General features: G+C 43.3%; 1 protein-coding gene across 1 annotated transcript in view; it reads left to right on the top strand.

The window, feature by feature from the left end:
* Positions 1-23,888, top strand: part of EXT1 (exostosin glycosyltransferase 1) — a 299,327-nt gene extending 275,439 nt beyond the window's left edge. The window contains exons 6-12 of the mRNA XM_067017916.1: positions 1,004-1,136; positions 3,553-3,671; positions 4,947-5,042; positions 11,346-11,435; positions 16,499-16,659; positions 19,075-19,246; positions 23,329-23,888. Coding sequence (XP_066874017.1) covers positions 1,004-1,136; positions 3,553-3,671; positions 4,947-5,042; positions 11,346-11,435; positions 16,499-16,659; positions 19,075-19,246; positions 23,329-23,514 — 957 coding nt within the window. The 3' untranslated portion in view covers positions 23,515-23,888. The remainder of the gene's footprint in view (positions 1-1,003; positions 1,137-3,552; positions 3,672-4,946; positions 5,043-11,345; positions 11,436-16,498; positions 16,660-19,074; positions 19,247-23,328) is intronic.
* The last annotated feature ends 990 nt before the right edge of the window (positions 23,889-24,878 follow it).

Raw genomic sequence — 24,878 nt, 5'->3', positions numbered from 1 at the left:
ATTTAAAATGGTCTGTACTTAAAATCACATTGCATTTAATGGGGACCTGGAAAATGATGATTTAGGTCTTAAATCTCTAAAGATATATGCCAGGCTTTTTTTTTTTTAAGTACAAAAATATTGCTGAAAACATGAAATTCTGTATCAAGTTAATTATTTGCCAAATCATATCTTAATGAGTGGATGGTATAATTACAAGAGTTTGAAAGTCCACTGTAAAGTGGACTAATCAAATTCATCTGACAAATGATTTGGGATGGGAGAATGTTTGACTCTAAATGTAGAATTTAATGATCTGCAAGGTCTTCAAGTCCAAAGAAACTAATGAACTAGCTTAGCTATCATGACTCTCCATATGCCATGGTTCTTGTCCTGTTATGTAGGATGTTTTGAGCAATTGTTAAGTCACTACTTTTTGAGATGAAAGGTAGAAAAACTTCAGCTAACTAGTACCCCCAAAGTCCTACACTTGAATTTGAAAGGACGATGAGATATGTCAAGCAATAAATCTGCCTCTTGAATTAAAGGAACAGATCAAAACCTCAGCTGCTTCGGGAATGTGCCGTGCCTTCCGTATGCTCCCAACTCAGTCTCCATATGGACGTCTCTGTGCCGTGAGAACAGATCTTCCTGATGTGGATCTGGAAGCCCTGCTAGATCTCAGCCATCAGGGAAACTCTTCTACACACTCTAATTTGACATGAGCGTGGACTTATTATTATAGAAAGACAAGATAGAATTTAGGGTGAAACTGCAGTTTAATTAGGAAATTGGATTAGCCATGATTCCTCTCTCTCTCTCTCTCTCACGCTTTTCCATTGCTCTGTCACTCGGTGTCAGAGAATCAGTGAAGAATCGTGTTGTTCCAGTGAAGAATCAGGTTGGGGGTGGGGGAGGAGACTCACTGCTTTGAGTGCCATCAGCCCTCAAATTTGCATTGACTGTGTTCCTCATCTGGTACCGTCAGTCTCCTCTCACCATGTGCCGTGTTTTCATTTTCTAGATTATTCAGGACAGAATATTCAAGCACATATCCCGTAACAGTTTAATATGGAACAAACATCCTGGAGGATTGTTCGTCCTACCGAAGTATTCATCTTATCTGGGAGATTTCCCTTACTACTATGCTAATTTAGGTAAGTGAGTGCCTTCCAGGGAGCCATTCTGCTTTACCCGCCAAGTGTCATCCAGAACTAAAGTCCCTTGATGTTTCGATTCCACCGCGGTGTCTCTGTAACATCCTGTGTTGGAGACTGCTTTCTAGAGCCCTGTCCTAAACGGTGTATCAAGGTCAAGAATTATAAAGCCAGCAGAGCATTGCAAAGTGAAAAACTCCTTTCTTACCTGAGCCGCTGTACTTCACATTTAGCAGAGGCATTTCTTTTTGAGAAATAGGCTTCCCGAATTACAGATCGTTTTGAACATGACAATGGGTTTCGCTATCATTTTGTCTCTCATCTTATATAAAATGGAGCTAGGAGACCTCTCCCTATTTTTTTTTTTTCCTCCACTATCCCAACTTCTCTGTCTCAGACCACAGAAAAACCAAACTAATAAAGGGAAAGGAAAAAGATTTAAGAATATATGATAGGGGAGAAACTTATTCACTTCATTCAGCATTTATTATGCTCCTCTTCTTTTTTTTTTTTTTTTTTTTTTTTTGCTGTACGCGGGCCTCTCACTGCTGTGGCCTCTCCCGTTGCGGAGCACAGGCTCCGGATGCATAGGCTCAGCGGCCATGGCTCACGGGCTTAGTTGCTCCGCGGCATGTGGGATCTTCCCGGACCAGGGCACGAACCCGTGTCTCCTGCATCGGCAGGCGGATTCTCAACCACTGCGCCACCAGGGAAGCCCTATGCTCCTCTTCTGTGCCATGCTAATGCAATGCTAGGTGGTAGAAATAAAAAGTCAAAGGAGATACAAGCTCTGTTCTCAAGCAGCTTTTAGTCTAGTCATAATGGGGAAAAGGGAGCCGACAGAGGGACGAAGCTTTACAAAAGGCTGTTACCGCCATAGACATACACGTATTCGGAGCCCCGTTCGCTCTAGTGTTAGTAACATCTTGGACCCTTCTCCTCATTCATAGTTCCAAATTTGAGAAACCCTGGGATAATAAAGCGTCTTTCAAGTCGATATGGCAAAAAGACTCCAGATTTTTGTGTGGAGTTAGCACGTTAGAAGTGTGTCATTGGTGCTTCTTAAACTGTTAGAGGAAAATCTGAAAGCACTGACTTGTCCTCACTGCTAAAAAAGGGAACCCCCTCCATCATATTTATTCTGCGTACTTGGCAAAGCCTTGAATGTGTATCTAGATAGTGGGAAAGCTAGCTTCTTTCTAGCATGCAATCAAAGTACTAGTCGGATGGTATAATTTGCCCTGCAAAACGTTCGTCTAATCCTTTGAGATATATATAGTCTGATTCTTACCTTTATCCAGTCACTACCAAAGCTTAACTTGAATGTCCCTGCACTGTCTTGTTCATATTTAAACTACTAAAATGTGAAATTAGTGGCTCTAAACTAATGAAGTTTTAGGAGGCTTTTTAACCTGTCTCCAGTTTCTTAGTGGGTTCTCATGGAAAAACTCATTTTGCGGGAGAAGCCATCACACTGCTTTCTCTTTGGTGGCAGTTGTTATCTTGTACATTTATAGTACCTTTCCACCCCGGGCCTTAGAGCGCACAGTTGGCAGAGGTCTGGCCCCCATACTTTTCCTCTCAGCTGTGTCACTGGTACACAAAGAAGAGATTCTGGGGAGTAGAGCAGCTTCAACTCTAAAATAGTGGTGATAGTGGTAATGATAGTGGTAAGCTCATGCTGAGTACTTGCTGTCTGCAGGTCCTGCTCTGAGTGCTCTGTATGCATTAACTCGTTTCATTTAATTCTCATAACAACTCCATAACTTTGATGCTGTTGCTATCAGCCCCATTTCACAGCTGTGGAAACACAGAGGCTTAAGTAATTTTTCCAACATCCCACTAACCGCTCCGTGGTGGAACTGAGCTTCAGACATAGACACTCATGCTCTGGATGTTGTTCTTTTAACCTCTGCCACTTGCTAGTTACTCTCTGAAATAGCATCAATCAGGCCAAAACCCCTTAACTACATAATTAAGAGTAAGACAGATGCAAATATCGTGGAAGAGAGAACACATTTACAAAACTCCATCCGAAGACGTCAGTGACTAGAGTGAAACCCTTTCTTGGGTAGAGAGTGGTGAGTAGTGGTGTGCATGCGTCACGAGACTTTGGGTGCCTATAAAGCAGAAGGGAGAGCAAAGGTGCATCCCCGAGGGAGGAAGGAAACGACTCTCAAAGGAAGAATCTGGAAATGGGCATTGAACTGTACATTATCCAGGTCCCTAGACTCAGGCAGCAGTTAGCTAGCAGCTTTTCACCTTGTTTTTGGTTCTGTCAGGACACAAGAGGCAGAGGAAAAATACACCAGAAGGGAACATCAGCTCCAGGGTGAGGCAGTGGAGCAGAGAGGACTGATTTTCTAAGTCTTGTTTCTCAGTGCTTCATTCGGCCTCTCTGCCCTCTCTGTTTCAGGTTTAAAGCCCCCCTCCAAATTCACCGCTGTCATCCACGCGGTGACCCCCCTGGTCTCTCAGTCCCAGCCAGTGTTGAAACTCCTCGTGGCTGCAGCCAGATCCCAGTACTGCGCTCAGGTAAGTGGCAGTGTTGACCACGGTGCCTGCCCCCTCCTGCTCAGCGGACCAGAGACCCCCCAGCCCTCCCTGTTCCTTCCCGGCTACACACTGCGCTCCCGGGGACTCCTGCCACGTCGTGCCCCGTTACTCCCCTTTCCTTGGTCACGCCTCGTTACGCCCTTTTCATCAGCGTAGAGGTTCTTGGAAGCGAAATCTGGTACAGGTAAGGGGTGGGTTACGAAGAGATCTTGGCCCTGGGATAAAGTTAAATATTGGGTTGGCCCAAAAGTTCAGTCGGGTTCTTCTAACACCTTTTGGAAAATCCTGAGCGAACTTTGTGGCCAACCCGATATACGCCAATACACTCTTTAAAGAATACGTGGGCACGTTATTTCATTTTTACGTGTCAGAGTGGTAAAGGAACATCAGGAAGGCCACTGAGAGGACCCAGAAAACGAAGTCTCCACAGCAGAAACCAATTCGTTGGTGTCGGGAGGCGTCAACTTTTCTTTCATGGCCACCGCGACTGATTGTAAAATTGGGAAAGGGAGATGATCCCTATGGCGATAATGTTTTCCAAATTAGTATCGCTCTCGTACTCCTAACGGTGGTTTTTCTGAATTGTAAATTACACAAGCAGGTTTACACATGACAAAAGAATGGAATCACGTGGAAGTATGCATTTTGGAGCTAAACGTCGTTTTTTCTTGGAAATCACGGGATCACAGGAAATCAGCAACCATCCTGGAGAATTCAAAACATGAGCTCATGCCAGTCCTGTCTTGAATTCTCTTCTTTCTCCCGTGTTGCCTGGTGTAGCGTGAATGCATAGCAGACGTTCAGGGTGCATTTTTATTCAGTTTGATAAGGGTTGCTATCTCACTCGTCATTATAAGACATCATAATTCAGGAAAACACTTGGTTAAAAACCAGCAACCCTGAAATGACTTCTTTCCCCCCCAGCTTTGTCCTACCCCCTTGACACAGTTGTCCTTAGGTGACTCTTTTTGTCCGCTCTCTTTGGTTGTTAGAGTGATCGGGTTCTGCGGGTTGTGTAGGAGTGGACTCACTTTTATTGTTTTAATTTTTATTGGAGGATAGCTGACTTACAATGTTGTGTTAGTTTCAGGTGTACAGAGTGGAGTGGACTCACTTTAAATTCAGTTTTGAGGTCTGCCATCCTGCCTTGCTTATATCCCCATCTCCTCTCTGTCCGTAAGAAGAAGCTTTGGGTCGGAGGCCTATGTAAATCTAGCCTTACCAAGCCATCTCATGACCCCCTGTCCCTTTCAGATCATAGTTCTATGGAATTGTGACAAGCCTCTCCCAGCCAAACACCGCTGGCCTGCCACTGCCGTGCCTGTCATCGTGATTGAAGGAGAAAGCAAGGTAGGACCAGAAGGGACTTCACTGTGGAATCAGTGTGGAATCTTCGTGTCTTCAGTGGGGCACCATGGGTGTTGGTCTTAGCCGTCTTCCTCCTGCTCCTGGGGGTGCTGGCCTGGACTGTTTTTCCAAAACCATACCTGTATCTGGATGTCCTCTGCTTTGAGAGCCATAGGCTTTTTTTTCTTTTTTCTTTTTTTTTTTTTTTTTTTTTTGCAGTACGCGGGCCTCTCACTGTTGTGGCCTCTCCCGTTGTGGAGCACAGGCTCCGGACACGCAGGCCCAGCGGCCACGGCTCACAGGCCCAGCCACTCCGCGGCACGTGGGATCCTCCCGGACCAGGGCACGAACCCGTGTCCCCTGCATCGGCAGGCGGATTCTCAACCACTGTGCCACCAGGGAAGCCCTATAGGCTTTTAAAAAAAATTTTATTGAAGTATAGTTGATTTCCAATGTTATTTTCATTACTACTGTACAGCAACATGACTCAACTATATATTCTTTTCCATTATGGTTTATCACAGGATATTGAATATAGTTCCTTGTGCTATACAGTAGGACCTTGTTGTTTATCCATCCTATAAATAATAGTTTGCATCTGCTAATCCCAAACTCCCATTCCTTCCCTCTTCTACCCCCCTCCCTCTTGGCAACTACAAGTCTGTTCTCTATGTCTGTTGAGTCTATTTCTGTTTTGTAGATAAGTTCATTTGTGTCATTTTTGTTTAACTTTTAAAAAATATTTATTTATTTATTTATGGCTACGTTGGGTCTTCGTTGCTGCGCGTGGGCTTTCTCTAGTTGCGGCGAGTGGGGGCTACTGTACGTTGCGGTGTGCGGGCTTCTCACTGCAGTGGCTTCTCTTTTGTTGTGGAGCACGGGGTCCAGAGCGCAGGCTTCAATAGTTGTGGCGCACAGGCTCAGTAGCTGTGGCTCGTGGGCTCTAGAGCACAGGCTCAATAGTTGTGGTGCACCGGCTTAGTTGCTCTGTGGCATGTGGGATCTTTCGGGACCAGGGATCAAACCCATGTCCCCTGCATTGGCAGGCGGATTCTTAACCACTGCGCCACCAGGGAAGTCCCTGTGTCATATTTTAGATCTCACTTGTAAGTGTTATCATATGGTATTTGTTTTCCTCTTTCTGACTGACTTCACTTAGTATGATAATCTCTAGGTCCATCCATATTGCTGCAAATGGCATTATTTCATTCTTTTTAATGGCTGAGTAGTATTCCATTGTGTGTGTGTGTGTGTGTGTGTGTGTGTGTGTGTGTGCACGCATGCACACACGCACACACGTATCACATCTTTATCCATTCATCTGTTGATGGACATTTAGGTTTTTTCCATGTCTTGGCTATTGTGAATAGTGCTGCTATGAACATAGAGATGCATGTATCTTTTTGAATTATAGTTTTATCTGGATATATGCCCAGGAGTGGGATTGCTGGATCATATGGCAGCTATATTTTTAGTTTTTTAAGGAACCTCTATACTGTTTTCCATAGTGACAGCCGTAGGCTTTTGATTTGGGTCCTAATACTAACTCTTCAGGAGATGTGTGACCCTGACTATACCTTCCTTCTCTGAGCCTCAGTTTCCTCATCTACAAGATGGAAATAATAACACGTGGGGTACTGTGAGGAGTAAATAAATTCAGGGCCCGGCAATGGTCATCTTTCTGGACGTGATGAGGATGAAGGTGAGGCTGCTGATGGTGGTCGTGACACATGAGGTTTGCTTAGCTGATTAATCTGAGTTAGCTGTGTCTTTGAGAATAGTGGTTCTTCCCGACATTTATCTTAAAAAGGACATTTCCACCTTACTTGTGTTTTGAGGTGTCCATCAGAGACTCTCAGGGGTGCTGGCTGCCCAGCTGGCCCCTGCTTCCCTTCTCCAGTTCATTTTGCCTAGAATGGAATGATCTTCTTCATCATCTCATGGCCCTTAAGGGAGTCTTTTTGCTAAAGCTTTCAATTACCATCAGAGGCCGTGTATAATCTGGCCTTAGCCGGCCTTCCCAATCTTCTCTCTCATTGCTTTTCCTCTATAGATTTCATCAGTCACAGTTAACAGCACTGTGTCCCTTCCTACCCCTAAGTGTTGTCTTTCCCATTTTCTATAAGTCTTGACCATCCTTCCTCAGCTGTTCATTTCTTTTATTGAAATTCCTATACATTCTTTAAGCCCTGGTTCACATGCTCCCTCCTCTTGGAAATATCTTCCACTCTTCGCTGCCAGAGGTGAATTCTTTTTTCTCAAGCTTCTGCTGGTGGCTTTCTTGTAGATCTTACCCATTGTGAGGCAATTAGTCTCTATTAAATGACCCTGAGATTGTCATCTAAGAGACTTCCTTCGTCAGTCCCCAAAGAGTTAGGTCATGAGAGATTGTCTCACACTAAGTCAACCCTCTTTGAGCCAGAATAAGAACGACCAAGGTATTAGGTTGCACCACTTGAAATCATCATCTGGGTGTGGCTACAAGTCGCCATTTCATATAGCTCAACAGGATGCATGGAGAATTGTAACTGTCACGTGTGTGGACAAGGTGATCCGTGTGTTATCTATTGAGTTCCAGTGTAGGCTGCCTACTGTGTGCTGGGCAACATGAGGAAACACGGTGGTGAATGTGACAGATACAGTCACAGCCTTCATAGGACTGGAGTCAAGCAATGTGGTTATCAGAGAGCTGATTGGTAAGCACTTAATGAGAACGAGGCCTGTTGGCATCGGTCTTACTTACCCTTATGAATTCATCTCACCAATAGGTATGGTTTCACTAAGGGGACCGGCACAGAAAAATCTCCTGCCTACAACCCCATATATCTGTCTCCCCAGTTCCAGTGCCTGAGGCCCTGAACAGTGCTCAGATGGGTTCTCTTCACTTTGAACTTGGAAATTCTTTGTTTCTTTGTTCTTCCATGGGTGACTACATCTCCTTCTGGTAGATAAGTCTCTCTTTGAATATGTCAGGATATTCAGATAGGATCCATTCTGACTGGCCGACTGGGAGCCGTTCTGACTCCTGTGGTTAGTATTGCATTTTTAGGCACAGACTCATTGATTGATTTTATACTCTCACTCCCAGCTAGTTGTCCCAGTTTCTTTATTTCTAAGATGATGATGATAGTAACAGTACCTTTCTTGTAGGCTTTATCAGATGTGTCTTATAAGATACCTCCCATTCTCCCAGACGTATTTATGTCTGGGCTTCTGGCCATTTGTTGAGTCCTAGACTTCACCTTGGCCACTGAATCCAGTAGGTCACGTGGTTCCTTTTCCCTCGTTGGGACCGCACCACCTGGTAAAGCATTTGCACTTAAGTCTTGCTTTAGACTCTGTATTCTAGGGCACCTGGGCTAAGACTTGGGCCCATTTTGATGATGAAATGAGATACTGCATTACAGGTGCTCAGCTCTGTACCTGTTATACACTCAGGATTCAGTAAATGTCAGCTCCTCTTGTGGGCGGGGGTCACTGTAAAGTGATGGTTTGTATTATGGGCTTTGGGGTCAGACTTCCTCTATGTGACCTAAGGCAAGTTATTTAATTCTGTGTGCCTCAATCCCTCCTTCAGTAAATGGAAGAAATCTTAACACCTAACAGGTTGGCTAAAAGGATCAAATGGTTTGATACTGTACATGTAAATGTATTGCTGCTTAGGAGTGGGGATGCACATGGTAGGTGCTTGAAAAATGTCAACTCTTATTGTGCTTTGTATTATTACTTATGAACATTTCTTATCTTCCCTACTAGACAGGGAACTTCTTGAGCCTAGGTCATTTCCGAGTTGTGTTTGTTCATTTTAGAAGGGTTTGGGCTGTTACATGGTAGCTAAGTATTTCTTAAGTGAGCTAACAAGGAAAACCCAGCTCCTTCAGGATTGACTTTGTAAGTACATTGGCTCCTTTCATGCTAATCCACTGAACTTTTGGAACGTAGCGGAGGCAGGGTATTTGAAAGAGAGTCTCTAGTTTCTACACTAGATTTAGAAGTGGCTGACTTATGGGCTTTTAACTCTTATTGATGAAGCAAGTTCAGAAAAAGGAAATGGATCCTTTTAAACCCAGTGGTTGGGCCCATAACGGGGAAAGAAGTCATATGTCCTCCTCCTTCCGCATTTTAAATTTCCATATCTAGCCTTGAGTTTAAAATTAATGTGTTTGCTGCTTTGGCTGGAAAATTCTGTCTTGAATTTATAGGCCTTGTCTCTGCAGCTCTCCCCTGTAGGCTTAACAAGGGAAAAGTCAGGGCATCAGTAAGCTGGCAACTAATAACTTCTGCATTAGTTAGTGGACATGTAAACAGTGTCAGGAGAATTGCTTCAGGCTGAGATTTCTGAGCCCTGTGTATATGTGGTTGCTGATCGCTTTTGTATTTTAGTTTGGAAGACTGAGAAAGAGAAAAAAACACTTGACCCAGTTGGCAGATGTGTAGGAGCAGAGCCTGGAGTGTAGGTATATCCCTTGAGCTCCCACAGATGGGCTCTAGTGGGCATTTTCCATCCTTTAATGACGTGAGCCCTCCAGTAGCTTCTCCGGCATGTAAACCAAATCTGAGATGAGGCTTGCAGATGTGCTGGCTCCCTGATGTAAATATAGCTTGGGCTTCTTTGGTGGGGTGGGGGGTGAGGAAGGGTCCTTAGATTTGTGAGCCTTGGCAGCTGGGCTAAGTGCCTCCCTTTTCCCTTTGTCTCTAGCATCCAACTGCTTCATTCCCTGGCCCTTGTGCCTTGAAAGTTGATGGCAAGTGTCTCCTCTCTCCATCTCCGCGTAGGAATTGAGAGAGGATGGCATAACAGTTAATATACCTTCCAGAGGAAGTGGTGAATGTGAGATTGCCATGTGTGCGCACATTCACTTTTGACGTCCTTTCAACCCCGAGACAGGTATAGCATAGGGCTGAAGTGCTCTATAGAATCACACCATCTGGGATGGTATGCTGGTGGGTCCATCCTAAGCAAGATACAACCTTTCTGTACCTTAGTTTTCTCACCTATAAAACGGGGTTGTTATACAGATGAAATGAGATGATGTACATAAAGAACTTGGAACATTTCCGGGACTTCCCTGGTGGTCCAGGGGGTAGGACTCCGCGCTCCGCATACTGGGGGCCCAGGTGCGATCCCTGGTCGGGGACCTAGATCCCGCATGTCGCACAATGAAGATCCTGCGTGCTGCAACTAAGACCCGCCACAGCCTGAATATATAAAGAAGAACTTGGAACATTCCCTGACACAGAGTAAATGTTTTTAAAAATGTTAGTTATTCTTATATCATCATTCTTATCAGGTATTCTATAGAGACTTCAACACAGAAGTTCATGCTGGGACCGTCAGGGGGTAGTCTCTTCGGTCTCAGATTTTCCGCTGATCCCCTCATCCCCCAAACCCTCACCACACACACACACACACACACACACACACACACACACACACACATACACGCACGCATGCACACACACACATACACTCACCTCACCATGCCTTATCCTGGTACTGCCCAAACTTTATACTACTTTCACAATTTTCCTAAATCCATGGACCACGTGTTCTATTGTTTAGTATTTTTCTTTAAATCAGCTTACTTTTCACGTTAATGAAACTATTTTTGAATAGCTCTACTAGCACCTTTTATTGCTATAGCTACTAATATATATGTGTATATATTTTTGCTTCTCTGAGCTAATGTTTGTCTCTGCACCTCCTAAAATGACCTGGCCTTCCAGTGAGCGGTGTGTGTCCCACACTTGGAATCACTGCTCTGTCCATCCACTCTTCCCTGGCCTCAGAGTGCTGGCTTTCCCCTCTGTGCCTTTGCATCTACTGAGCCCTCTGTCTGTTAGGCCTCATGTCTATTTATCCCCAGTGGGTTCCTGGCCATCAAGGTCCTGATTCCATGTGACTCTGAGGCTTTCGTTGCTCTTCCAAGTAGCTAGTTGCTGCATCCTCTGGTCTCCTGGCATTTCTCGTATCAGGCGAGGCCCGAACATTCGCGTCTTGTTCTCTTGGTCATCTTGGTCTCCCTGCAGACTATGAACTCCTCCAAGACAGAGAATGTATCTTACTCACCTCTGTACTCCCTTCCGCTAGCAAGGTGTCTGTACACAGTAGGTGGCCGGTAATGGTGGAACCAAATGAATCTCCACAGATGGGACATGGAAGCCTTCTATGTTGAGAGGTGACATGGTGGTGGAGCATCCTTTGTGGAGATGACGATGGGGGAAATTTTCCTGGAAACAAGACTGTCCATTTACCTCTCTCTTCCCCGATTCCTTCCCTCCTGCCTGCTTTCCCCCGCCTCCCAGGTTATGAGCAGCCGTTTTCTGCCCTATGACAACATCATCACAGACGCCGTGCTCAGCCTCGACGAGGACACCGTGCTTTCAACCACGGAGGTAAGCAGCCTCACCACGGGGGGTGGGGGGGCGGGGTGGCGAGGGCCCTGCGGGCGGGCGGTCGCCTCAAACCCCAGGGTGCCGGCGCCGCTTTTGCCCTTTGCCTTGGCCAAGCCCAGAACGTTTTTCAAAACTTCCTGCAGAGTCGGTTTGAATCCAGGCTCCTGTGAGCACCTTGCCGCCACCTGGCGCTCTGATGAGGGCGTTTTCCCCTTTGTTTCCTCCACTGATGGGTTCCTCATTTGCAAGGCTGCGCCTCACCTCACCCCTCCCTCCTGCCCTCCTTTTGTTTGTTTGCTTGTTTGTTTTTAAACAGGGCAGGTGCAGGCAGGTGTGCAGAGAGACCCAGGGGAGGCAGGCAGGGGCACCTGTTTAGCATTTTCTTGAAACCACGCTCTGGGAGCCCATCTTTCCTGATTCTTCTAACGCCTGTGTGGGCGTGTGTTGACTGTTGGGGAACGCTATTCTGGGTTCTAAAGGCAGCTTTTCCATCTTTGTTGGAAGTGTGCATTTTCTTTAACCCACACGAGAGCAAAAGGTTTCACTTGAAGGCTGAGATGGAGATCCCTGCTATTTCAGATGTTCAGGTATTTGTGCCAAAAATAAGATTGCACAGAGCAATGTGTGAGGGGGAGGGAGAGAAGAGGAAAGATAGCTATGCTAGAAAACCAATTTTTACAACTCGAATGAGTATTGATCTCTGAAACCGCACTTAAAACCGTAGAGGGGACCAAAGACAGTTACACAAAAATGTAGTAGATCGCAAATACATTATTCATGGTAGCTGCTAAAAAGCTTGGAGACTTTAGCTACTTATCCTGTTCCTTCTTTTATTCCTTTTTATTCATAATCATTTTCTTTTCCATTTAAATGCCGACACTTACCAGCAGGCGTTTTCCTGGACGCCAGTCTGATTCTAACGGCCTGCTGCCCACATAGCTAGGACTCGTGGTAACTTGGGCTAGCAGTCTCTGTGTCTCTTCAGATTCCATGGATGCTTCCAGTTTCCATCAAATGGAGTTGGGCAGACGTTCTGTGTAAGGGCAACGAAAATCACCCCAGGACAAAATGTCCCGGGCCTCACCTTGGTCAAAGGCTTTCTATGCAGCCAAAGCTCTATAAATACTTGGTGAATGAGTGATGTTGGAGGGATGTGTGCTGCGCGGATTCAAGTGTGAGCACACAGTCAATTGTGTCACATGTGAGTCGGCAGGAGAAAGAGGTGAGGGGAAGGGGCGAGACGCTTAATGTTCAAAGAGAATGACTGCAATGGAATACAAGGAACGGGTCGCTCCAGCTTGCATTTTTCTCCTGCTTCCTGCAAGGGAGGCTGGCATCCCCGGAGCAAATTCATTCAACAAGTATTTATTGAGGGATGTCTTTGTTCTGGTCTCTCTGCCAGGTACTTTGATCACACAGTTGCTGCCTGTAGCTGCCAGAGTCCTGGCAGCAAACAATTCAAATCAGGTGACAAATGAAGGGATTTAGTATGACTTAGGGAGGTGAGTGGGGTTAAAGGACGCCACAGGAGAGGGAGAGGCACCTGGGGGTGGCACGAGCTGGAAGCAGCTCCTACTTCTAGGCCTGAAGACGTGAAGGAAGGAAACAGTGTTTCTGGTGTCCCTGAGAGGGGGAACTAGGAAGAAGAGGCTGCCCTACAAGAGCTATGACCATGGAGGAGTGTGGCGCCTACCAGAACTCTGGGGCCAAAACTGGGGTGGGGAGCAGGAGAGAAATGCTGTTCTCTCTCTGTCCCACCTCCATTTTCCTACCAGCAACTCCCATTGACCTAACCCAGTCAGCCACCAGCCGGCAAGGAGGACCAGGTTGTGCAGTCGGAGAGTGGATCTTGGAGAGCAAACAGAGGAAGGGCCGCACGTTGCCTTGTGAAACGTATAGTCAGGACTACAGCATATGCCTGAATCGTTACCCTATGACCTGAAGTATTGATTGATCTCTCATCTTCCGCTGGGCCCAGAGCAATCGATCTCACACTCGGATTTGTTTCTCTCTGTCCCACGGTGAAATAACGTTCAGCTGCTGTGATGTAGCCACGTGCTGGTCAATTTCTTTTCAAAGACTAGCAATTCCAGCCTCTCGGTGCGTGCTGGGAAGAACTTGTGCTGTATGTGGAGCAATTAGAAGTCAGCGTGGGTTGAGCATGAGATGGAAATTTAAGAGGCTGGCCGGTCTGGTTTGTTGACGTTTCTGGCTGATCGGTGGAGCAGACGTGTTGCCTGACGTGGTGGAGGACAAGGGTTTCTCTTTTCTCTTTTTTTTAGGTGAATAGATGTTGGTTCCTTTTATTTCCTCTCTAAGGATTCTTAGCTTGTTTAAATGCCTCTCTGTAGTATTAAGGATAGATTTTTTTAAACAGTGTCCTATAAAGGGTATTAGATAGAGTTGGTTTATAGTTATTTACATTTATCTGGGTTGCTTCAAATTCTCAAAAGAAAACCGATGTTAGTTTTTAAGAGAAGAGGCCATAAGGTGACCTTTGCCTCCTTTGATGTGTTAATGAGCTGTGCGAAAGCAGAACTATCACAAGAATCATAGTTTTATTGTAATTTACTTTTGAGTTGCTTTGAAATGACTTGAAACGTCTTTGAGATAGTAAGGAATTCATGTGATGAAAACACCCCATGGGTGTATGGGTCTCCTTTTCAGAGGATAATGGAAAACGCCAGAGTGCTGACAGCCAGGCTGATTCTTTGACTATGGGCTGCATAATGTACTATCCCATCAGTTGGCACCATTAGTTTTGAACGCCAGTGATGATGTGCAGGTTATCACGACCTGCTTTCAGTTTTTTGGCAAATACTGTCCACTCCCCTGCAATCTTTTAACTTTGAGACGCCCCTTACCCCACCATGCTTCCTTAATGTGTGTCCCAACACCCTACATTTTCCCCCCAGGTATTATAGCTTTGGGGGAAAAGCTATATTGTTAAGGCTTTCTTATCTTGAGTCGGGGCACCAAACTAAATCTCCATAAAAATTTAAATTCATGGCTGTTTACAAAAATCATGTCTTCTAACTAAGCCCCAAGAATTCGGAGATAAAAGGACCCTTACAGATCACCCAGGCCAGTGTTTCCCAAACCTAGGATTTCACTGACATGTTTACCTAGGATGAGGCTTTAAAAAAAAAAAAAAAAAAAGAGTATGCTGTTTAAAGAAAAATATTAACTAAGTTATCGAATATGTGGTGGGAATGTGGGAAAAGGAGAGATGATGGTTATGCATATGGTGAAAGCTTGGGAAATTCTGATGTAGGATTATTTGCTTTGCCTTGTAATTGAGGTAAAATTCACATAGCATAAAATTAACCATCTTCAAGTGTACGATTCAGTGCCATTTAAAACCTTCACAGTGTTGTATGCTTATTACCTCTACTTCATTCTGAAACATTTTCATTACCCAAAAAGGAAACCCTGTATCCATTAATCAGTCACTCCCTATCCTTTGGAACCACTAATCTGTTTTCCGTGTCTATGGATTTGTGTATTCTGGACACTTCATATAAGTGGAATCACACAATATGAGGCCTTTTGTGTGTGGCTTCTTTCACTCAGCATAATGTTTTCAAGGTCTGTCCATGTCGTGGCACGCATACGCATCAGTGTTTCATTCCTTTTTATAGCTGAATAATATTCCATTGAATGGATACACCATGTTTGGTTTATTTATTGATGAGTTGATGGCATTTGGGTTGTGTCCACCTTTGGGCTATTGTGCACAGTTATTTGCTCTGCTTTTGAACCCCTGGGAGGTCAGGAACTGGACCCAGCCACCATCACAGTGCCAAGACTTGAAATATCTGTGGAATAAATGAAAATTCCATTTGCATTGCTTATCAAGAAGAGATAGGGCAAAGGTTGTTGGGTGCATGTGTAACCTGTATAAGATAAATTGTTTTCAACACTGTAGCAACAGAGCTAGAAGGGAAGCTATGATAACAGTACACACCAAATCTGAAACCAGATGGCTTGGGTTCAAATCCTACTAACTCAGAAAAATTATTTGAACGTCCATATCCTTAGTTTCCTTCTCTGTAAACTGGAGACTCTAAAATAACCTACTTCACAGGGTTACTGTGAGGATGAAATGAGTTTAAATATGTAAGTTCCTACAATCATGCATGTTATATTATAAGCATGACACAATTATGACCATTATATGATGGTTTGCTGTTACTGGGGTTTTTTTTTGGGGGGGGGTTGTTTTGTTTTTACTTTCTGTAAGTTATGTGTCATTCATCAAAGAATCATAGAAAGTCAAAAGTGAGTTTACACATTTGAAAACAGACTATTTGCTAATTACACATGTTAGTTTGTAGCAGGTTCAGAAGTACCTGCTTTGGGTTATTTTGAGCACTAGGAAGTCATTTCACTGCATTTCCTTTAAAAATAATCTTGGCCTGTCCCCACTTATTCCTAGTCATTTTTCACTGTGGATGTGTTTTCTAAATTTCCTTGCACTAAACATCATCACACCTGAGAGGCTTGAACTACTGTTCTTGATGATATCTGCTTTGTATTCCTGTTAGAACCTATGTGCTTTTTAAACATCTTTTCTCTGGCTCTTAAGTGGATGCTTTGATGTTAGTCACTCTGGCTTTGCTGTGCGCTGGTGATGATGTATGCTATATATTCATACTGTAGATGTATATTGAAAATCTGCTCCTGTTTATAAAACAGATGCATTTATGCCTCCCATCAATCAGTGGTCACTTATATTTTGGAGGTTGAGGGGGAAGCAACTGATTTTTTTACTTTTTAGCTTGAGTAGACTGGATTTCTAAAGGACATATCCACCAATGTATTTTTTTTTCCTTCTTTCATTTCCACACTAATCTGAAGTTTCTTTAACAGAAAACATTAAAATGTGCATAATTATGGGGCCAAATGTCAAGCAGTCAGTTTAATTTGCTGATGAATACATGGAATTAATGTTTCCCAACAGTCCCGGGATTTCACATTACGAATTAGCAGGGGGAAGGTGATGTTGTGTTGACATTTGTTAACACCGTTGATTGCTTGTTTGGCTTGTGCTCTGCCTGCAGGTGGATTTTGCGTTCACCGTGTGGCAGAGCTTCCCCGAGAGGATTGTAGGGTACCCTGCGCGCAGCCATTTCTGGGATAACTCGAAGGAGCGGTGGGGCTACACGTCCAAGTGGACGAACGACTACTCCATGGTGTTGACGGGAGCTGCTCTTTACCACAAGTGAGGAGTTTGGACGCCATCTTATATTGCTTTTTATATTAGTTTCTGGCTGCTGCAGAGGTGGGAACTTGGGCAAAATCTTCTTAACAACCTTAATGGAAATGAGTTTGAACAATCCCCATTTCAATTCTGTTGATGTGGCCAGTGTGTATCTTTGAAATCAGTAAAACCTCTTGGCTTATGGCATCTTTAGAAACTATGGTAGAGCAGCATCTTCAGCGACTCTGAGGGGTGGAGACATACTCAGGGTGTATTGAGTAACTGAATGTGTAGAACAACAAAGTAAACGCTTAACTGAGCACCTCCCAGCACTGTTCTAGGTGCTTAGGATTTACCGCTGAGTAAAATAGGAAAAAAACTATCTGCCCATACAGGTTTTGTATTCTAACAAGGGGAGAGGCAATATACATAATAATTCTATAATATATTAAGAGAGGGGCTTCCCTAGTGGCGCAGTGGTTAAGAATCCACCTGCCAATGCACGGGACACGGGTTTGAGCCCCGGTCCGGGAAGATCCCACATGCCACGGAGCAACTAAGCCCGTGAGCCACAACTACTGAAGCCCGCGTGCCACAACTACTGAAGCGCTCATGCCTAGAGCCCGTGCTCCTCAATGAAGAGTAGCCCCCGCTCTCTGCAACTAGAGAAAGCCCGCGTGCAGCAACAAAGACCCAACACAGCCAAAAATAAATAAAATAAAAATAAATAAATTTAAAAATATATCTATTAGGAGATAAGACAAAGCAGAGCAGGGCAGAGGTAGAGAAGGGGCAGGATGGGGGTGATCCTCATTGAGCGGATGAGATTTGAGTGGAGACTCGAAAGGAGAAAGGAAGTCAGCCAGGAGAATACCTGTAGGAGGCGTGCTCTGGCATGGGGAACGGTGTGAAAGGATTCCCTGAGACAGGATGCTGGAGGAATATCCGGAGGACCGATGTGACCAGAGTGGAGTGAGGGGCAAGCAGGTGAGAGAGGTCATGGGATCCTGGATGCAGGACCCTGCTTTCCATCATGGGGACTTGACCGTCTTCCAAGTTACATGGGGAGCCGGTGCAGGGGTGTGAGCAGAGCAATCCTTCTTATGTTTTAGGCATCTACTGTGAAGGCTCTGGTGAGGATAGACTATAAGGGGGCCAGGGGAGAAGCAGGGAGACTTAATTGGGAGGTGACTGACATTATCGAGGCAGGAGATGATGGAGCCTGGGTCAGGAAGTGAGCAACAGAGGTGGGAGGGTAGTGATCAGATTGTGGGCATATTTTGAAGATGCTCCAGCATGATGTCCTGACAGATTGGGTACAGAGTTTGATGACTCTTAGGGTTTTTGACCTGAAGAACTAGAAGTATAGAGTAGTAAGCCATCAACAGAGTTGGGAAAAGGCGTAGATGGAATAGGTATTAGGGAAAATACAGGAGTTCAGTCTTGGGCATGTAGAGACATTTAAAAGAGTGTGTTGAAAAAGTCAGGGATGGAGATAGAAATTTGGAAGCTGTTTGCATAGATTTGGTCTTTAAAGCTAGGAGACTCAGGTAAGATGGCCAAATTCATGAGTGTAGAAGGCTAACGTTCCTGACTCAATCATTATTGAAATCCCCTCCTTAGTAAGGTGAACATACCAATCTTAACCTGGTCTTTTTTAGTAAAAAATAGAGAATCCTGTCATCTCAAGGATGGAGTTGGAAATGCACAAGGTATAAGCATTTAAGGTGACTGAATCTTGATCTCAGGACTCCACCTTTTTCTTCCCACCACCACCATTCAGTGAATCAAATTCATTCAAATGATTTTTCCAATAAATATATGCTATATATTCCTCCAAAAAAAATACTAGGGTGAGAAATAATTCAGATAAATTGTGGGTTCTCCATAATGATTGACCACCAGATTGATTGGGGTTTTGCTCTAACAGTGTTGAAACACATGGCTTACAGGCCAGAAAAAATGGAATGCTTATACTGTTGAACTCAGAGTTATGGGATAGTATTGAATACAGTTCTGATGAAACCAATAATTAAAATTGTAAAGCAACTTGTAATGATATATGGATCACATGTAAGTAACTTCTCTTGCCATCTAAGTATTTGGTTTCTAACCAACCAGCCTGATATTAAAGTTAGCCTGAGCAAGCAATAGCTGTATCTGTGTGTTTCTCTGTACCTTGTTTCCTTATCTGTAAAACAGGGATAATACTGGTACATCATAGGTTTCTTATAAGGATTAGATGAGGCATTTCTTGTAAAGTACTTTAGAACATTACCTGGTATATAGTATATACCGTATAAATGACAATTATCATCATCATCAACCATGATATGTTTAGGGATTCAAAGGATGAGTGTGTGGTTTCTGTCAAAGAAGACCACCTGTTATTTTATAATGATGGCCCCTGCTGAAACCTGTCTTTGGTTTGTACAGATATTATCACTACCTTTACACCCATTACCTGCCAGCCAGCCTGAAGAACATGGTGGACCAACTGGCCAACTGTGAGGACATACTCATGAATTTCCTGGTGTCTGCTGTGACAAAATTGCCTCCAATCAAAGTGACCCAGAAGAAACAGTATAAGGAGACAATGATGGGACAGGTAAGAGGAGAACTCTCCCCCCTTGCTTTGCTCACTGGTGACTCAGTCTGAGGTAGTGAGGACTCACTGTTCCTCTAGGAAGCATAATGAGAAGATATCAGGAAACAAACCACATCCAAAAGCTCTGAGGGAGTGTATGTTTGGACGTGGGTAATTGGGAAGATGTAAGTCAAGAGTATCTTTATGTCAAGAGTATAAAAGCTGCCTAAATTGGTGCAGCCACTATGGAGGTTCCTTAAAAAACTAAAAATAGAGTTACCATATGATCCAGCAGTCTCATTCCTGGGCATACATCCAGAGAAAACTCTAAATCGAAAATACCCATGTATCGCAATGTTCATAGCAGCACTGTTTACAAAAGCCAAGACATGCAAGCAACCTAAGTGTCCATTGACAGATGAATGGATAAAGAAGATGTGACATTATATATATATATATGACATTATATATATATGATATATGACATATATATATGTCATATATATGACATATATGACATATGATATTTTCATATATATATATATATATATATATATATATGCCATGGAATATTAACCATGAAAATGAATGAAATAATGCCATTTGCAGCAACATGGATGGACCTAGGAATTATCATACTAAGTGAAGTAAGTCAGACAGAGAAAGACAAATATCATATAATATTGCTTATATGTGGAATCTTAAAAAATGATACAAATGAACTTATTTACAAAACAGAAGTAGACTCACAGACACAGGAAACAAACTATGGTTACCAAAGGGGATAGTGGGTGTGGGGAGAGATAAATTAGGAGTTTAGGATTAACAGATACACACTACTATATATAAAATAGGTAAACAACAAGGACCTACTGTCTAGCACAGGGAACAATACTCAATATCTTATAATAACCTATAATGGAAAAGAATCTAAAAAAGAATATATATCTGTATAACTGAATCACTTTGCTGTACACCTGAAACTAACACAACATTTATACTTCAATAAAAGTTGAATAAAAGCGCTCATGTGACCTACTAGGTGGCATAAGAAAGACGTCTCTTCTCCATAGGTAAAGACCTAAAGAAAATTTATGCAAGTTTATTTTAGGTGTTTTATTGAGTGAACAGCTAATAATGCTCTCAACACAGCCTTCTAGTGGTTGCTCTTGAGTTAGATGCACATTGTGGAGGCAGATGAGGAGTCATGGTACTTGATTTTCAGTTCTAGAGCCGGCACTTAGTTGCTGTTGGCAAGTCAATTACCTTCTGAAACTCATTTGTCTCATCTTTAAAATGGAAATGGTGAAATCTACCTCACAGCCTTGAGGTCAGACATATGAAAGCTTTTGCCAAAGTAGAATACAGTGTTGAGTCACAAACGATTACTACTAAAGATACTTTCAGCGAAATATAATCTAACTTTCTCTTTTTTACAAGTAAGAAAACTAGGACCCAGAGAATTTAAGCATGTTGCCAGAAGTCACACAGGATTAGAGACAATTTGGAGTTGAATCCCGGCCTCTGTTTCTTCCACTATTTATTCTTCTACACCCCGGGGTCCTTTTATTCATCTTGGACAGAGCCCAGTACTCTATGTATTAAATCAAAAACCATAAGACCATTTAGATCTACCCAAGTTAAATCATGGAGAATCCAGCAGGATTTGAGTCAACCTAAAAGGACGTACTTATGTAGTTATATCAATTCAAATTGGGGGGTTTTCTATGTACCTTGTTCTAACAGTTATTGAAAATCACATATAAATCTAGCTTTTGCAGAGGAAAATGTAACCAGGCCTCATGTTAACACAATTGATGGTTTTTCATTCACTGAATTTAGTAAAAGCAAAAAATTTACAGGATTTTAAATTTATAAAATTTAATAATTTAATATTTACCAAATATGTACAGGTTATCAGGCATTGTTCTAGGTACTGGACAAAGCAAAGAATCTAGTGGAAAGTTCTGTTTCCCTCTAACTACTAAAAGGACAGGCGAGAGGACTTACAAGAGTTTGTCATTTTTGAGACTGAAAGACTTTTCAAATTCAAGCAAAATGTCTTGAGTACCCATCCATATTCATATTTATTATCTCATTTAAAGATACACCATTCCTTTAATATTGTTAACTCAGAGTCCTCTGGCCTCCCCTGAGGTTATACACAAATTAGGGATGGAACTCATAACGTATGGTTTCTTAGGGACTGGTTTTTTACTCTTTTCATAGATTTGCCGAATTCTACCAAACTAATATTTCTGGTGATTTTACACATCTTTTGGAACAAATCTAAATTTAGGCTTAGATCTAACTAGATGTATCTAGCTAGATATGTGCTATATTTGCCCCCTTCTTCCCATCATATACACTAGTTTATTGAATGTTTGTGTGACTGGTGAAGTAAATGGATATAGTGCTCTAAAATTATGCCTTTATAACAAAGGAAAGATATCTTCTGTAATATGTTGGTTGACCCAAAATAAATGTTAAAATCAAGAGGCAAGGGCTTCCCACAGCCATGCTGTGGTTGAGAGTCCACCTGCCGATGCAGGGGACACGGGTTCGTGCCCCGGTCCGGGAAGATCCCACGTGCCGCGGAGCGGCTCGGCCCGTGAGCCATGGCCGCTGAGCCTGCGCGTCCGGAGCCTGTGCTCCGCAACGGGAGAGACCACAACAGAGAGAGGCCCGCGTACCGCAAAAAAAAAAAAAAAAAAAAAAAAAAAAAAAAATGGCAAAAAAGAGACTTGAATGATTCACTTGGACTCTTTTTTTTTCATTTGTAAGAGAATAAGAATGAGCTTAGGCTCTTGACAGTGTTTCCCTTTGCGGATGTGAGCACTCACCGGGATGTAGTGGGTCTAGCCCTTTGGGAATAAGTGGGCCAATCAGAAATGGCCTGCAAGCTCATCCCAAATTAGGAGAAAAATAGAGGTACCTTTGGGACTTTCGGCTCTGATATGGACTCGACTGGTCAGCTTAATTTGATACTGTCTCTGATTACCAAGCAGAGTTCCTCTAATACAAAAGGTGAAGAATGAAACCTGAGTTCTGCCCCTTTCTAGCCCTGAACAAGCAATGTTAACTTCCTTGAACCTGCTTCCTCATCTGTACAGTGGAGATGTTATTACCTGGGTAGATAACTCGACCATGTTGCTGCGAGGCTCAAATGAGCTCATGAAGACACTTTACAAATAGTGTTTTGTTTGTTGCTCTTCTGCTCCAAGGTAACTTGACATTTGTATTTATTTAAGATGCTTTCTTTCAAGCATATTGACACTTGTGGTTTTAAAGTGACTCTGAGTGATTCTCACAGCAAAATGTACCTTCCTGTGAAAGTATTTTCTAACAATGCATGAGGATGCAAACACACACACACACACACACACACACACACACACGCACACACATATACACATACATATATATACACCATTCAACAGTGGCCTATTGACATAAATGAGTTTGTGGGATTTTTTCGACATAATTGGGCAGCCCACCTTTTCCTTGTTTCATAAAAACAAGATTTTAAAGACATTATGCTTAGTTGATCTACTTAAATTTCAGCACTCAAGTCACTTAAGGCATTCTTTTAAATCAATGTTAGTCATTTAAATGGTCTAAAAATATTTAACCAACCTAGGGTCAACATGGAGAGCCGAAGAGATGGCAGCCATCTTTCTACTTACCCAGAATCAACCAAATTAACAGGGGGGCTACAGAAAATTATCTGTGAAACCATAAACACATTATTAGCCATCGCATTTGCTCCCAAGTGCAAAGAAGAGTTTTATGTTTAGTGACCACAGCAGTTGCAATTCAGTTGGTAGGTCCTTCACGGACCAGAGAATGTGTCAGTCCCTGTGGATCTTTGTATGTTTGGGGCATTGAGAAACGTGGCAGGTCTCGGGAAAATCTTCTGGCGAGGCTGAAAATCCGGATCCATGCTTGCATCTTCACCAGGCACGTGGCTGGGGCCGCGTGGTGGCCAGGCCAGAACCCTGAGGCCTACTGCGTGCCCATAAGCCTGACTTCGTTTTCGGCCATGTGTCCATCTCACCTGGCACCCGTCTCATCGTCTTCCTTCTTTCTCTCCCTTTCCCCAGACCTCTCGGGCTTCCCGCTGGGCTGACCCTGACCACTTTGCCCAGCGACAGAGCTGCATGAATACGTTTGCCAGCTGGTTTGGCTACATGCCGCTGATCCACTCTCAGATGAGGCTCGACCCCGTCCTCTTTAAAGACCAGGTCTCTATTCTGCGGAAGAAATACCGAGACATCGAGCGACTTTGAGGAACCTGGCCGAGTCGTGGGAGGGGAGCAAGAAGAGCCAGAGGGTGGGGTCAGTGGCTCTCTCTTCCCCGTGCAGATCCGCTCAGCAGCGGAGCTAGATTGTGCCAAGTATCCAAATAAACTAAGATGATCAAAGTGACAAAAAAAGAAAATAAAGGAAAATAAAAAGGCCAATGGAAACTCTACTCCTGACTCATGGGACTGCACCAGGACTGCTCCAGACTCACCTCACTGGCTTCTATGTCCCAAGACTAGGTTGTGTACAGTTTAATTATGGAACATTAAATAATTATTTTTGAAATGATTGCTATGCAGGTTTAAACTTTTTTAATGATCAAAACTATTAAAAACCAGAGTTCTTTCTTTAATCAAAATTGTGTTGGTTGTGAATATTTCAAAGCTGTTGATCCTCTTCCCACAGACAGCACTGCCGTCGGTTGCGCGGGGTGCCCTGCAGTTTCGAAAAGCTCGGACTTCATGGAAAAAACCATAAGTCACTCTACCCCGTGTCAAGAAATAACCAAGCATAACTAAGACAAGTTCATCACTCACCTTTGCCAGAGCAGATTGTTTTCCATTTTGAATTTGCAGATCCACTTGAACTTTCAGCTCTAAAATGTTGCTGCATGAGAAGAAGTATAATGACCTCCAGGTAGACAGTTCTAACTGACAACTTTATGTGTCTGAGATAAAGATGATCATCTTTTTCATTGCGGGGGTGCGGGAAGTTAGTACCAAGAAAAGGCTAGTGTAATTAAGAAGTGTTCAGTTTACACAAGGAACCATGCAAACAATCCACCAGCATAGTGAGATGGAAGTATGGACCCACAATAGTAACCTAATGCTTTTCACGGGCGGGGGGGTTAGATTACACATTCAACCACTGACACATGTCTGCTTGGGGCTGGAGAAAGGCTTTGGTTTCAAGGCAAAGGAAGAATGAGTATATCGTTGGCTCAGCAGGAGTCACAAGACAAGCTCTTTTCATGGTTGTGAAAACCTCGTTTCAGAAGCTTCTCTATTGAAGAAGAAGTAATAATGTTGAAATTCCCACCATTGAACTTGAGGATTGCTGAGAAGTAAACGGAGGGTGTATCTCACCATTGGGACCCTGATACCACTTTTAGCCAAACAGTGTTTTGAGCAAGAATCTGGCAAACAAAATAATCAGAAACAAATGTGAATACTGTTTTATTTCATTTTAATTTTTAAATCTGTAGAATCTGTAGTTTAGTTGTGCTTCTTGTTAAAAAGAACATTTCTATCCCTGGAAATGCTGCTTTGAGCTTCTGATTATTATAAAATTGCAATTACAAACTGAAAAAATATATATATATATCCCTTAACTCCCTTGTAAAAGATGG

This window comes from Kogia breviceps, chromosome 17, assembly GCF_026419965.1.
Source record: "Kogia breviceps isolate mKogBre1 chromosome 17, mKogBre1 haplotype 1, whole genome shotgun sequence".
Classification (NCBI taxonomy): domain Eukaryota; kingdom Metazoa; phylum Chordata; class Mammalia; order Artiodactyla; family Physeteridae; genus Kogia; species Kogia breviceps.
The sequence above is the reverse complement of the archived record's forward strand: the minus strand, read 5'-3'. Positions and strand labels throughout refer to the sequence as shown.